Genomic DNA, 16,555 nt, shown 5'->3' with positions numbered 1-16,555 from the left:
TTTACGACCCAGATAATATGGACTCATCTCGTTTTTTTAATGCTTCTGGATTTTGAGAATAAAATAATTACTACAAGCAAAAATACACACAAACTTCATAAAAATAAGTATCAAAATGCCAAGTACTTACTTGGATGGTGAGACAGAGTCTTCCAGCATAGCTGATCCTTCGTCTCCTTCAATGCCGAGGTGGTCTTTAGCACGTTGTTTGCGAACAATAATGTCGATGTAGCCAGCTATCACCTGCAGGATTTGTTCTGCTTCCGTAGTCTGCACCGAGTAGTACTGATCGCTGCATAACACAATTTTATTACTATTTTATAACAATACTGACTAACATCTACACAATAACTGCCATACTTGTAGTTCTTTACTAGTGATTAAGGGACAGCCTTAGTGTAGCTTTGTCATACTTTTTACACTAAATAAAAATACTTAAGGAGTCTTGAGTTGCAATATTAACAATCTCAAATAAATAGGTGATATTGATGATGTAAATTGGGGTGTTTAGCTACTTTTTATTCATTAACTTCGTTATTTTAAATCACACTGTATAGTATTTTGTATGTTTTTAAATTTATTTTAAGAAAACAAAAAGGCATGTCAAAGAACATTTTGTGACATGTTTAGCAATAAATGGTATAAACTAAATATTTTGGGAGCATTATTAATTAATCCAAAGTGTGAGGTTAATTTAATTATTTGTCTGTACCTGTAGTCACCAAAATCCAATGTAAAAGTATTGGGACTGGCACACCAGCGCCGCACTGTGGTCAGCGGCCACGTCTGTAAAATCTCCTTCGTCTTTTCGTCCAAACGCAGCACGGAATCTTTAGTCACACCCAGCAGACGAGGCACTAGTTTGTTCTTGCCTTTCATTTTCTCCTGCAAAATATTATTATAAATTTATAGTAAAACTCTTTATCTTTACATAATATTATAAAGAGAAAAGATTGTGCGTTTGTTTGTATTTAATAAGCTCGGAAATTACTAAACCTATTTAAAAGAATTCTTTCACTATTTAGAAGCGGCCGGGCCCCGGGGACATAGGCTAGATTTATTTTTAAATTGCTAGTAATCCCAAATATAATTATCCAAAAATATTATCAATTATAGTTCAAAATATTAAACTTTTTTAATACTGAGTTAAGAAGTTTTACCTTAACCAAGAAGAAGGCGACACCATACGTCTTCAGATCTCTAGCACTCTTGGTGTACAGCACTTTAGCGTCCAGCTCGCTCAGACCAGCATGTTTGCGATGCTCCTTGAATATCTTCTTCTCAATGCCCTTCACTTTCACATAGGACGCCGGCAGGAATTCTTTCAGACTGTACAAATAACATAGTAAGAATTAAACATATTAAATTTCATAAATAACGGCCATTACGATATTTCATTTATAAGGTTAATTTAAGAAAATTGTTTTACGGGAAATTGTATATAAACTTATTAGTTTTAGTAAAAAGTCAGCAGTTTGTCTATATATACTTACTCTAAAAAGCCTGGAGTATGTTTGTCCTCTTTGTGATCGCCGAATTGTATCTGACACTGTATGCCGGCAAACTCGCACGCTGGAAATGCAAACAAATATTAACATTGCTTGAAATTTAAAACTTACTAATTTTAGGACCATCATAAACAATATATAAACCGACAAGGCTATTTGAACCTGTAAAAGTCAAACTTAATTATGACAGCTCACTAGCGCCCTCATATTAAAGTCAAAAATATTACAAAATCCTCTTTGTACTGTAGCTGTAGGGTCATTTTGTATGACTTAGTAGGTTTCTTATATATTCCGACAGAACCAATCATGAAAGCATCACCTCTATCGCCGTTTCTAATCTTTTGTTTCTAATTTGCCTATAATTCAAGTGAAAAGAGAAACCTTTGTTTATATAGTTTTAGTATTAATTTGTAACTGGGCATAGTCATGTTACCTTTGTCCTGCGTGATGGGATGTGTGCCGGCGAGTATGGCGTCGCGCGCCTGCACGTACAGCAGGTTGAGCTGCACGGGGTCGCGGGAGTCCACGTTGCGGTCCGAGTAGAACAGCTTGCGGCGCAACAGAAGCGTCTCCGTCGCCTCCACGCCTTGCTCACGTAACGTCTTTGATGGTTCCACCCAGTTCACTAAAGCAAAAGTTATAATTTAAAAAAAACGATTAAGGCTCTTATCACTTATTGCGTTCCGATTTAAACGCGCCTGTTGATGTTACGTGGCAGGTAATTCTATATATATATATTGTTAGTTTGAATCCACACCACCTCTACAAACCGCTACCATCAGCGGGAAAATCAAATAGGAACAAAATACCACGTCTTATAGCCAGTCCATTTATCGGAGTCAGTGGGCTAAATAGATATTTTTTTATATCAAAATGTGGCAAAAGAACAAGGGTGGAGGAATGAAAACTAGCAACGAAAACATATTACTTAAACATGTCTGATGTTATACCTTCATCATCAGTCCTAAGTTTCTTCCTCAGCTGCTCCATCTTAGCATCGCGCTCTTTCTCCTGATGTTTACGTTTCAATGTCAATGTTCCGTAGTTTGGTTTCTCGCATGGGTCCATCTCTTCCTTTTGTTCTTCGCGTACCTGAAAACATTACCAAGTTATATAAATAATACCTTTTTCGTATAAAGACTACTGGCAAGTAACAAGTTTTTTTATATCAAATTATGATTTAAATTACAATTAAAAATAATAAATTATTATAACTCACCAGTCCATATTCGTCGTAGTTAGTGATACCAATCTTCGTGCATATCACCACCATGAGATTTGCTACAATCTGACTGTCATCCACCAGTAATGTTTTTACAGTTCCTAAATACACAAAATTATTAATAATTAACAAATCATAGATACAGAAATGTATTGAACAAGAATCTTCCATACTAAGAATCCTTTAGAGGTTACTTAAGTAATCCCTTAGTGTAAATTTCTCAGACAATCTACGCAAAGAGACACACTCACCGTCTAACATCCTAACACGCAAGTTTCGTGTCTTCTTATTATATTCTAGCAGGTCTCCATTGCGGAGCATGTAGTAGTCAAGACTGCGCGACGCCTCTAGCCAAATGCCCTTCTTGTTGTCTTCTTCTGATGCCAAGAACAGACCGTATTCTTTCGCTGTGGGCAAATAATAACTTGACTTGAGTGCTGATATTTCGAATACAAGGTTTCAATAATCTTCTTTAGTTTCTTATAAATAAAGTTCTCGTGTCACAATTTTTATGAAATTTGTATATATATATTCAGTAGGTCTGGGAATCGGCTTGTGTTTATTTTTTAATCCCGCGCGGACGGAGTCGTGGGCGACAGCTAGTATTGTATAAAAGTTAGATATACTTACGATCACTGGCACTCGCCTCCAATATCTTCTCTCTGATGATGCGACACGCATCGTATACTGTTGTGGATGGATCGAACTGTATAGTTTTCACCACTTTGCCGCCCTCCAATGAGATTTTAAGTGATAAAGTTGCCATTTTGCTTAGGGAATGTGCCCTGAAACATTGAAATAACTATTAGGAAATTTCGATCTTCGCATAATAACAAAGTTACATCGTCATATTCCATGAAAAGAGTAGATTAGTGCTTGACCACAACGAATTAGCTTATGTTAAGGGGTAAAACAGCTAATGACACAATAATGGTGGGACCTGAATAGCAAAAACTTTCTAGATTTTGAACCAGAAAAGTAGTTTAATCTCAAAGTTGCAACAAGAAGACATACATTTAATATACATTTTCTGAGACTAAGCTATATCTACCTAATATAAAGAACTTATTATTCATTGGAAGCCAATGGTCACGTATGTGTAACAATATTTAGCTTATGTCATTCGACCGCCAACGTCTTGGTTGCGTCATGGTTATACAAGGCGATGGCTATAGCTTGTCATTAATATAAATAATTTTAATACAACAGAAAATACTATAAGAAGATTTTAGTTTTCAATAAACCATAAACTATTAAACGTACTATACCTTAAACTAACTTAGGTAACTTAAACTATGTTTTATTTGAGTGAGGATGAGGCGAATTGCTAGTATACTCTTAAAAAAAAGGTCTTGACAGACAGACAGACGGTCGAACAAAGTGATGCTATAAGGGTTCTCTTTATTTCCTTTCGAGGTACGGAACACTAATTAATAGCTTTTGAGTTTTTAATTTTGGTACGTATAAAAAGCAATTCGTGACCTTTGTGACGTAATATCAATCTACCGTAAACTTGTTAGTGTGAGAACAATTATCAGGTGTATGCAACATACTCAAGGTAAACATACCTGTGTATAGTAACGATGTTGTCAGGCCTCTCGAGGTCGAGGGAGTGGGCGCTGGCCCTACGCCGGTGAGGCCCCTCCTGGCTGAAGGAGCTGTGTCGTTGACGGCCTCTGAACGACTCCTGGATAATAAGAACATCATAAGGTAAATAGGCCGGTACATACCAGAGGGTATAACAAATGTCCATGGGTGTCAATGATCACCTCAGTGTTCCCGCTGATCGTTCTCCACTTGTTTTATAAAAAAAAAAACAGATATAGCAATATGTCTTATTACAAGTGCTGTGGCAGTGGAAACCCATGGGGAATGTCAACTTAATAGTTTTATAAGAGCGATATAAAGACGTAATAATCCGTAATTAATGCTTGTTATACAGTTATTAAATCAAACTAGAATCCATATAACTGCGAAAGCGTTTCACAAGCACATGCATTTTATTTACGTTTTAAATTCCGATGATCGTACTTACACTATATTTTATCGCAGCAACTAAGTTCCAACAAAAATTATTCTTAACAATGAACTTTAGTTTTTATTTTAGTTGCTTTCCGTAAAATCACTGAGTAAACTTTTTCACTTAATAAAAGACTTTCGAATTATGCACATTTAAAACTATATTTCATGTTCGCTTGTATGGTGGGTGTTTACACGGTAGCCAGTGACGAAATGAGACATAATCCATAATTGGTCATAATTATTTTTAATGACTCATTAATAACAATGACTAATATTGTAGTTATTATAATTTATTAGTCACAACAAAGTATTTTATTAAAAATACAATCACATTTAGAGTGCGAAATACTTTTGGAAGACAACAATGTCAATGTCAAAACAGATAAGTAAAAATATATTTAAACTAGCCATCGCTCGCGACTTCGCCCTCGCGGAATTAAATTATTAAAAAACTTAATTAGTAGCCTATGTGTTCTTACAGACTATCTTCTACGTGTATGTGAATTTCAACGAGAACCATGCAGTCGTTTTAGAGATAACTTCTAACAACCATCCATCTATCCATCCAATGATCTTTGCATTTATAATATCCGTATAGCAAGATTGTGTTTGCATTTACATACGTTGTAGTTTACACAACTCTCATTCCTACATATCTCATATTATAAAAATCAACAGCGTAATTCAATTTAAACATATTAAACAGAATAGATGCAATATTATCCGGTGACGGAACTAAATTAAATCGTAATCAATACTACATAGTATACGGGTTTAACGGTACAACATTGCGGAGTACACGGCGAGTGGCGAATTACTGGGAAATGGGATAAAAAGCAGTACGTCCAGCGGCAAGACGTGATACTTCACCGGAACGGGGCGAGCATTGCGGACCCAGGGAGACTTACAGGTGGTCTGCTGATCTCGATCTTTGATAAAGCTTCAATGTATCTTTGCTGTTTGTAAAATATTCTTCAATTCTAGAAGATCAGGGTTGGACGGAGTGATCCACGTTTTAAACTCACGCAAAAGACGCGCTAAACAAGTTGCGGAAATTTAAAAACTAATCTGAGTGAAATTTGATAGCCAAATGCAACGAAGCCTGCAAGAATGCATGTTCATCCCGGAAAAATTAACGGATCGCGTGATATAGATTTGTTTTTGTTTTTTTTTATGTTTTACCTTGAGCTTTAAAAAGCTCAAGTAAAAACTATCAATATGGTTTTTGTGTCGTCTACATAGCGCATTACGAGATGACATCACGATGCACTAATGTATTTCATAACCAAGGTCGACTACACCGCCGATGTTCCAAGAAAAAAATGTTTGTATAAACTTTGCAACCGAGACGAGTGTGCTCTCCTAGAACATTATCTAATAACGTAATTAAGTAGTAATGTATGGTCGGATCTTTTCGAGTTTAATTTTAGCGTTTGTAGAGAATAAGTCAATCTGTTATGATATAATATTCACAGTTAGCAGTGATAAATAACATCTAAACAACAATTAAATAAGTCAACCACGATAAAGACTTCGAAAATCTCACTTTTCTCTTGCAATTAGCTTTCCTAGTCCTTCAAAGGCTAATATTAGAACATGAGTGTGTTTCTAAGACTTGAGCGTATTTAAAGGGTACATTGCACTTCTATTTTGTAACAACACAAAAGTACTCTGGCAGTGGTAACTCAAGTACCGGAAACTATCATAACATTTCTGTGAATATTAAAATAAACAAGACATAAATAGTATTCAGTAGTTACAGAGCGGTGCTGGGTCAGCCGCCGCCAGTTGTCTTGGAGTGCTTGCTCCAGGCGGTCGCGAAGGCTGCGTCACGACCTCGCCTCCGCTTCAGATTCGCTCGACACGTTCGCCGTCTGCAATACAAATTTTATATAGTTTATTAACAAACACAGATTACACATTTTAACCAAAGTGGGGAATAATACGACGCACAGATTGTACGTATTTATTTACATAACTATATTTAACCATGGAGGTTATAACCATGGATAAGACAAAGCAATCAAAGACTACTACAGCAAACGGCTTTTCCACTTTTGCCTTGACAAATATCATAAATAGGGTTTAAATATTTGCACATTTTTTTCCAAGCCAGCGTTAGCTGTTACCAGTGTTAGTTGTCAGCGTTAACCATTAACCGTTCTAGATCTATATATATAATATATTATAAGTATAAACTAAACTTTTTACTGAATTGTATTAATAAAAATGTTCAAGTTAAAATACTTTTGTCTGCACGCAAACCTTGGCCTGGTAAAGATAATTCGATATCCATATAAAGAGAGCATTTAGGAAGGCCAACTATGTCCACTCACGTAGTTTGATATGTAACTGAAATGAACTATATTTAAAAAATTCAATAAAAATTTCCAAACAAAACAAGTCAACAAAACTTGCAAAGAAAATCATTAACCGTGGGTTTCTGAGATCAAAGTCCTCGTTTAAAATATATTGTTATCTCTGTGTTGTCAACGATACTGACAGGGATGACAATATGTTTTATACACCAACGATAAGTGGAAAAAATATTTCAGTAATTTAAGAAATGTATTCAACACATGTCTGTTCCTTCGTAAATAAAGTATTGATTTGATAAGATTATTATAGGAATATTCGTTAAATTCGACTATTACGATATTGCGTATAAATCTGGCGTGTAGGAGTTTACCTAATAGTTTATTTTTACCGTTCGGAGAACTGGAACAGAACCGCTTGTACGCCAACGGTTTGTGATGTATTATTGACGGTACATTATATTTATAGACGGTCACGAAAGGGCAAGTTACAGGAACTACGAAAATAGTCCTAAGAATATAAAAATATTGTACCCTATTTTTACACAAAAGGGTACAGAGTAAAAATATTGGCAACCAAATGTAGTACAACAGCCATTCCTAATTCGACGATTGCACATAATAGAACATAAAAGAAATAACTTTTCCTTTGAATCCTAACATTCTCATTATAAATTATATTTTGAATAAATTGACGTCTTAATTTAAATACCCGACTTATAATATAAAATTTATTAACATGTAAAATCAATCGCCCCTATTGTGTTGATGGCTGGTAAATGAGCAAGTCAACTCAATACAACTTTCCCAAAGAATTATTTAAAATGTTAAAGTAGGAACGTTCACCACAGAATTTGTTTTACCCTATGCTTTAACTACAGTGTTACAATTTAACCTTTTTGCATGCGTCTTGTTAAAGTTTTACACACAACACATAAATATAAAATTGTAACAAAGTTAAACAGAAAAATAACTATAAGTAAAATGAAAACCTTATAAGAATTTAGAATTGCCATCATCATTCAAAATAGTTAATAATAAAACTACGAGTGTAATAAATATTCACATGAAAAATAAAACATTTTCAATGATATAATCATAAAAGCTTTTGATGTAGAAAGCCATAAAACAATTTGAACCCTAACACCATAGACATAAGAACTGTCTAGAGGGTGAGAATACATAGTAGAATTCCTACGCGTTCATTAAAAGGGCCCATAGTCATAAGGGCGCGAGTTATTGCAGGGAGTTTTGCATAAAACGGATTGCAATGGCCCGCAGACGGGCCTTTTGGAATTTTAATACTGTGCAATCATCGAATGGGCAGCTGAGGAATGAGTCAGTGACGGCTGTTATACTGTCATAAAAAAAATATTGAACAGTACAAAATATGAGCTGTCGTAACTCATTTTTTCGGCCATCTTCATTGTTCTGGGTTAGAGGAGCTTTGTAGAAGCATTGAAATTACTTCATAATCGAGTACTTGTATACGATAACTTTTGGTGAATGAAAAATTGAATTGGCCACGGCATTTTAGCGTTGTGCACTATGAGCCGACGTTAAGACAAAACGACTTGTTTCTGGCAGGGCGTTAACTTATTTCTTTTTCGCGCGTTAAATAGACAACAGAGGTTGAACGAATGAAGAATTTAAAAAGATCAACGAAAAAGTCGTTGATCTTTTTAAATCTGCACTTGTTACTGCATTTGATTTGTTTAAAATTCTAAAAGTAAAACACCATTTCATTGTTTGTAGAAGACACTATTTAGCAATAAACCAATGAAATATTTAGCCCAACAATCAAAGGTACCTAGAACAAAGTACAACGAGCAACATCGCTTCCGTAAACTCCAAAGTACATTATTGAAGAAAACTTCATAAACGATGTTGCCCCCGATACCAACTTGCCCCCGTCAACAGAGAGCGCGAAGGCGTCCGGACTCATTTACTTCACGTTTCCACTTCGCTGAACATTGTGCTTTCATTTAAGTAACGCGACAATGGACACGTTACATGACATCTATGTAAATTAAAGTAAATTATATTATGAGAGGTAAAAGGGTTAGCAAGTTAAACCTTTAAAAAATTATCATGAAGATATTAAAAGACACTGATCATAAAGGGAGTGTTTGATTGAAAGCAAACACACTAATCCATTAACATCTAATCCACAAATTTAGTCGTCGACAATGAATAATAATCGCGAAAGTAATACAAAAATAAATACGATAAACGGTAAAAATAATGGATAAACCTTTCCATATCACAATAGAAAAGACAATGGTAACCCTAGACGCGGTTAATAGACTTGATAATTTAATAACAGCCCCTCGGGCCTGTCGGGCACCTCTCAGCGACGGCGAGACAATGGCGACAAAGGGTTGTGTGACAGGGCTGACAAAACGCAGCCTCCGACACATCACAGCGCGTGTCATCTCGACATACGTGTAGCAAAGTTAATAGCCTGTTATCGTATATAGTTACACTATTGTGTGATTTGTTGATATCCATTAGTGGATTATCTGCTAAAGGACAGTCTATTGTTTCCTTATTTCGTGAAGTCCTTGTGTGTAATACAATACAGCAAATAAGAAAGATTTCGGAGATCTTTTATGCTTGCTGAAATAATTGTTCACACAAATAACCAATTTCTGGCTTGTTTGGCTACTTCGGAATATACTGTTCCCCAATACAACTAAATTAAGCAGGCCAGAATTTTAGAAAAATTGAGTATTTGAAAATCCTTTTTGATGGCTCCTACGTACAAGGCCGGATCTGTCGCTTAAGCCTTTTTCCAATTATTATCATAATCGAACGATCGGTTCAAGTAACAGCGTCAGAAGAGCGTTGAAGTGGTGGAGGCATCGCTTCGGCAGTTGTACGTACTCCGTACTTGGCAACTGTTTATAATGAAAACTGCGCTCGCGCGTTAAAAAAGAAACATCGAGTTAAAAGGTAGCAGATACTTTCCCTTCCCATTAAGATATTCTAAGTTAAGGTTGAACATTCTATGAAAAATTAAAAAAATGACTTCAATATCAAACTTACCGTTGAAGTTGGGTTTGTTTCGTAAACATATTTTTTTTTAATTTAAGACGTATAAAATTATCAACGATAAAGAAAGAAACTCCGCAAAAATCAATCTCAAGAGCGACCATGAGCTCAGCTTCTTTAAGATAATGTGGGTCTTCCGCTTGTCCGATTAAGTCTGTTGCTAAGAGTGTGCGTAGGAGAAAATCTATAATCCTATGGGATCTGTACAAACAAGTAATACGCATGCGTTATCCCCTCCCCCGATATAATGGTGTCATTTGAGTTAGAGGAGGGGAAAGGGGAGGGGGATCGATAGACTCCGGCGCCGCCGTGTCTGGCGCCTGGGAGACTGGAACGTTTCTCTCAGCTTTTGTGGAGGTTTGGCTTGTCAAAGGTGTGGTCGGCGACGTAAATATGTAATCAATAATATTATGGATAAATTCATTATTTAGATTATATTTTTTTAATTAAGTTTTCTTTAGTAAATTGTTTTAATTACAACGACGATGATTTTGAATGTATTATTATAAATTAGTCTTCTAAATTCATCTTTCTCTATTGTAGAGATTTTGTCAAGATTACTTTATTCATAAGAATTTTTATGAAAGTTGTATAATATTTTGCTAGATTTTATGTTCAGTAATATGAAATACAAATTGGTTCCATTACAACAACGGTTTATTTAATTAAAAAAATGACAAGAAAACCATATATTTACGATAATGGGAATGAAATATATTGCATTTCGATTAAACAACTCGGCAATTTATCAAATATAGAAAAATTGCGACACAATCTTCGATGCGCGTGCAGCGCTTCCGGCATATCGGATATCCGGCTCGAGCCGGATATCGTCACGGCTGTCCGACACGGGATATCGGATAGTCAGTTTTTATAAATGAATTAGGGGGATGGAATGGACACTGAACGGACGTGGGGTGACTTACACGTCACCGATTCTCAACATAATGCAGATGCCGAATTATAGATTCTAATGATTTATATCGAATTCAATAAGACTCCGTAGACGGGAGCAAATGGAAAAGACATGATTGATGACCGGAATTAATATGTTTTGTGCAGATAACATACACTATTAGATTATCTCCTGCTGTATAAGTGAAAATACTTTCGCTACTGATGGATATCATTCTATCAAAAGAGGAGAAGTAAAAGCTAACGATGGAAATGTGCGTAAACCTGTCTGAAAATTAAGTTTGTATTTACGCCAATTAAAAATGTATAATAACTTAATTCTTTGAAGCCTGTTCTCATCACAAAAAAAGCCAAGAAGCGGACCGCTAAGAAACACAACGATAAAACAAACAAGTGAATTGTTTAGAATAAAGGGAGCATCAATGTACCCCGTAGGTTGCCAATCAATCAAACATGACCCCTCCGAGCAATCATCGCGGCAGGAGACCGAGCCGAGAACAAACACGTATTACTCCTAACTGCAACAACTATACTAATGAATGACTCGATGATTCCCCTAATACCCCTAATTTATGGAGACGTCTCTTATTCAATTAGAAATGATTAGGGCAAGTCGCAAATAAGCCAAATTGCAAACATTGATTATGGTGAATAGTCTTTTGATGCTTTGTATACGGGCCAATGATAATCAATGGCACAATAAGAAATAAATATTTTGTCATATGTAATTACATAAAGCATTCTCGAAATATAATTTTTGATTTGCGATATTATAAGTAGAAGTGTAAGTAGTATGTTTAAAGGATTAGACGTGTTTTCATTTCCAATAATCGTGTTAATTGTAATAAAATCAATTAAAGGTCTAAAAGTTTGTGTGAAGTTGTGATATTACTCCTTCGTCCAAATTGCAAACGCTTTTAGGTAAAAATAATTATAGAAGCGGCTTTATCCGGCCTTAAGGTTGTTTTTCACTTTTAAACTCCACTCGGGCGAAGTCGTGAGAATCATGTAGTTTATGTTAAATATGATTTGATAAAAAAATGTATTTATTATGGTGACCACGTGAGAAATCACTAAAAATACAGCAGAATCTGAATAAGCAAGAAACAACTATATGCGAGTCATTTTGCGGTCCCGGCAGACGACCTTTATAAGCGAGAAACTCGGGTAAGAGAGATTACTCTATACACGAGACAAATATCGCGGTTCCTTAGACTCCCGCTTATCCAGTTCCACTGTACTCATATAACGGACAAAAACATATTTATCACCTAACAGAGAGAATAATCGTTCGTTTCTTTTTTTTTTAAGGGGGCAAACGAGCAACTTATTTGATCCGACGCCCATGGACATCTGCAACGCCAGAGGAACCGCAGATGAGAGGTATACGCTCTTTTCTTGAATACCTCAAGTCGTAACTGTTTGGAAATACCGCTAAGGGCTGAGTATTCCACAACGCGGTTGTGCGAGGTGAAAAGTTACTCGAAAACCTCGCCGTTGAAGATGGAAACGAGAGACTGAGACCAAAAGCCCTGTATATAATACTATATATTTTTTCAAAGATAACGGTCGACGATATGTATTATTAAACAGAGATTTGGTCTCAGAAACCAACGATAAGAGAGACCATGGAAAGTCATGGTTACAAAAAACATCTTAAAGCATTTGCGACATCTCCATTCAATGTAAACTTACATTTTTGTTAATTTTAGAAATATTTTTTTTGTTTTATATTTGGAGATCTTGTTAATTTTGGATCTTTATATTAAAAAGTATATTATTATAATACATTAATTTCGTATTAACTTAGATAGAGAATATAATTTTGTACAAACAAAAACTAAACAACACAAATTAGCACGATTTGCAACGTAAAAAACCAAACTTAGAAATGAGAGAAAAATATTTATAGAAGACCTAAGAAGAAATCTACGATCAGTAAGAGAGAGAGTAGCCTGGAGAGCAAGAGTAAGCTTTCATCTAAATCTCAATGAAGATTAAGGAAAATATTAACTTCTGTGTGAAAAACTCTTCGCACTCAGCAAGTCGAGTTCGTTGACCTTAAAACATGTGATACGTGGGTATTAAATAAAGTGCAATAGATAATATTACATATAGTCTAAACAAATATGTAAATTAAGTACACACGTATTTTTAAACGTTTTATATGATTTAATGTGTAACATATCAATACCGTTAAACTTTACTCAGTATAAAAATAAATTACTTCAAAATACGCACACATTCGTAACCTAATTTAAAGAAACGGATAAAAATATAAAAATCAAGTAACCATAGCGTGAAGTAAGAATGAAAATGAAAACGCGGTTCGAATCGACTAATATCGGTCCACGCTCGACCTGAAAAGGGAAACTTCGTGAGCACGTGGCCGCTCGTAACCCGGCTTGCACTTACCTCGGGACGGAGTGCAGGCTCATCACGTCGTCTCGTTCCCACTTTTAAAAAATACTTATACAAGCCCTCCTTCTCGCTCTCTCACAACCTTTTAGCTCTTCTGGTATTAAGACGGTAATGGGAAATGGATTTACTATCAATCGAAAATACCAAGAAGGTTGCGATACAGAGGTTCGGACTCTTTAGAGATTTGTAAGAGAATTTGAGGTAAAAGAACAGAGTTACAAGTAGTTTTATGTTATGAGTTTATAAGAGCTGCCAGGGATGTGAGAGAGCGGGCCACCGCCTCCGCGGACGGTCCACGGAGGAATGTTCTTGGTGGCCGACGACGCGCCAGGATCTTGCGCTTGGCACTACCAAGCGTCTCCAACGTTGATGAGGGGTCGGTTCGCGCACGCGCGCCAACATCACCCCATCCCCTTCGCACTTGCGCGCGGCAAAAGGGAAGCGAGCGGGAACTTTAGGGATGATATTCGGAGGGTGAAAAGACGTCGAAAGATGGAAATGCATCTCGAACTCCGCTCGGATTTCCGGAGATCGTGATTTTGTTTATCGATTCGTATCGTTGCGAATACTTGGATATGGGTGGCCCTTTTTTGGGGCCGCTATGGGAGTTATTAATCCCTTCATAATGTCATAAAATGATTTAGGGTCAATAAAGTCACCCGTCCAATTTTCAATATAAATTACTATTAAAATTGATTACGCTATCTCCTCGGCACTCCCTAGACAGAAGCTTAGTCGTGAATCAATCTTTTAAGCTATTTAGACTTCTGGATTGGGCTAATTCCTAGATTTAAACTTCATACCAATAAAAATGATCTAAAGACTTCTAGGTCTTTATAAATATAAACCTAATCCTCACACAGCCCGGCAAAGAAATAATCCCAAAGTGTTTAAGTAAAAGCCACGTAAGCAATCCACTTTCACTGTTACCAAGTTTTATCACTAGATGGTGTTGATTTTTATCAAAATATTTCTGGTTGTAATTTTTTTAAATAATGTCATTTCTAAAAATACACAATTTATTCGATATTGGTGAATTACTTTGTATAATGACGTCAAACATTTCAGGACGTATGTAAGCTACATGACAGCTTCCGACTTGTGCCGGAAGTCTCGGCTCTTAACGAACGAATGGATTTCATTAGAAATTCAACGTCTACGTACAAGATTTTCACAAATGGTAGTTTTGTCCCAGTAATTTTATTATATCTCGTTTAATCCAAAACCTAAATATTTACACGAATGAGAAATCTCTCTACTAAACATTACTCTTTACAATACTAAGTGATCTACGATTTAAATTCAAAAACAGTAACGAATTATAATATTTTAAAGAAGTAAAACTAGTTTTTTTTTTAAAATATAAAACAGCGTTCCATATTGAGCCATGCCATCATGATGTGAACTTATCTCACTTAGACACTTGGGATCATTTAGTGCATTTGAGGTGAGGATTGAGTGCAATCACTTGTATCGATGGATACGTCAACAGTGAGGTCACAGGGGCGTCCCCTAGCGACCCCGTTCGACCCTATTCCACGCGGGACTCTCGCCTATGTTAATGTTTGTAATTGCACGGCAAACGTTATTGTATGATTTAATACATGGACGCATCCCTTCATAGCAACATCGTAGTGTTAAGATCAAAACATAATTACAAACTGTTAAAAAATGATTTAAAAAAATAATAATAATTTAACTTTAATAGTTCAAAAAGTTTTTTATCTAATTCAATCTAAGTACCCAACTTACACACGAAATAAAAAAAAACTAAGGACAGTAAGATAATTTTATTAATCGAGTTTTGAGTAATTATCTATATAAAATATATAGAAGAAAGTCGTGTTAGTTACACTATTTATAACTCAAGAACGGCTTTACCGATATGGCTGAAAATTGGTGAAGAGGTAGCTTAGAGCCAGGAGACGGACATACGATACTATTTATTCATTTTTTCGAATTTATGCTTTGAAGAGCTGCTTTTTATTTACCTTACTAATATTATAAATGAGAATGTTTAGATGGATGTCACGTAGATGGATGCATGGGTGGCCGGCCTACACTAATAAAGTTTTTTTATATATCCACGCGGACGGAGTCGCGGGCGGCAGCTAGTAGAGAATATACACTTGTATGCATTTGAATTACGTTTTACTTTACACAAGGTAAACATTCCCCAAAACAAAACATTTATATTAACATCATGCCAATCAAGTTAACTAAGATGAAACATTTATATTTATTTAATAACGACATGAGAACACTCGAAACACTTGAGCTGTTAATGTTACAGATACATCACAAGTGTTTGCAGATTTCTGTTGCGCTCACAATGCCGCTCGCAATCAATTGACTAAATTGAAACGACGTGTGGAGTGTTTCAACAAAATGCAATATTATTTATGGCTTTAACTAGCTGTTGCCCGCGACTCCGTCCCCACTAAATTAAGAAGAAAATTACTTAGTAGCCCTCAAGGCTAATCCTAATTTTAATTCTACATCTATTCTAAATTTTAATGACAATTATGCAACCGTTCTGAAGATACCTTCTAACATCCATCCATCCTTTTATCCATGTAAATATTCGCATTTATAATATTATAATAGTAAGGTATACGACTCCTTATAAATACCTCAGAGTATCGACAGTCCGGAGAGGAGTATAAAACAGAACTAGAAGATTATCCATCATTTTAAAAGTCTTTTTTTAACATTTTCTGAACATAATGAAGCCCACTTATCGCTATGTAACTGTATAACATACAATTATGAGATAAGTAAAGATTTTTTTATCATTATGACTTACCAGATAAAGTTCGTTTCGTTGAGTTTTTCGTTCGTTTTCCTTAAGTGATGTGTTAATATAAATATATAACTTAGTTAGGCACTTTGTGGGTGTATATATAAAAATAAGGCACTCTATTAGACGTGTATATCTGTCCCGTTCACATCGCAGCTCTCATACCTGTGAAAGAAAGAAAGACAATAAATTACAAATGAAGATTAACCATAATATTACCGTGTATTACATTAAACAAAGACAGGTGACAGTCTAAGTAACAATGTGCTTTTCATCATCATCATCATCGTTTATACGC

The 16,555-nt window shown here is 35.5% G+C and overlaps 1 protein-coding gene across 7 annotated transcripts in view; it reads right to left on the bottom strand.

Annotated features, from left to right (window-relative positions):
* rhea (Talin_middle and talin-RS domain-containing protein rhea) overlaps positions 1–16,555 on the bottom strand; it is a 58,649-nt gene that overhangs the window by 29,925 nt on the left and 12,169 nt on the right. For all 7 annotated transcript variants that reach the window (XM_013320720.1, XM_013320721.1, XM_013320716.1 and 4 more), the window contains exons 2-13: positions 16,264–16,422; positions 6,513–6,626; positions 4,299–4,417; positions 3,361–3,515; positions 2,982–3,137; positions 2,728–2,831; positions 2,459–2,600; positions 1,942–2,133; positions 1,494–1,572; positions 1,161–1,329; positions 713–885; positions 131–292 (exon numbers count right to left, since the gene is read on the bottom strand). In XM_013320720.1, the coding sequence (XP_013176174.1) occupies positions 131–292; positions 713–885; positions 1,161–1,329; positions 1,494–1,572; positions 1,942–2,133; positions 2,459–2,600; positions 2,728–2,831; positions 2,982–3,137; positions 3,361–3,496 (1,313 nt within the window). In that variant the 5' untranslated portion in view covers positions 3,497–3,515; positions 4,299–4,417; positions 6,513–6,626; positions 16,264–16,422. The remainder of the gene's footprint in view (positions 1–130; positions 293–712; positions 886–1,160; positions 1,330–1,493; positions 1,573–1,941; positions 2,134–2,458; positions 2,601–2,727; positions 2,832–2,981; positions 3,138–3,360; positions 3,516–4,298; positions 4,418–6,512; positions 6,627–16,263; positions 16,423–16,555) is intronic.

Source organism: Papilio xuthus, unplaced genomic scaffold, assembly GCF_000836235.2.
Source record: "Papilio xuthus unplaced genomic scaffold, Pxut_1.1 DF825946.1, whole genome shotgun sequence".
Lineage (NCBI taxonomy): Eukaryota > Metazoa > Arthropoda > Insecta > Lepidoptera > Papilionidae > Papilio > Papilio xuthus.
The sequence above is the reverse complement of the archived record's forward strand: the minus strand, read 5'-3'. Positions and strand labels throughout refer to the sequence as shown.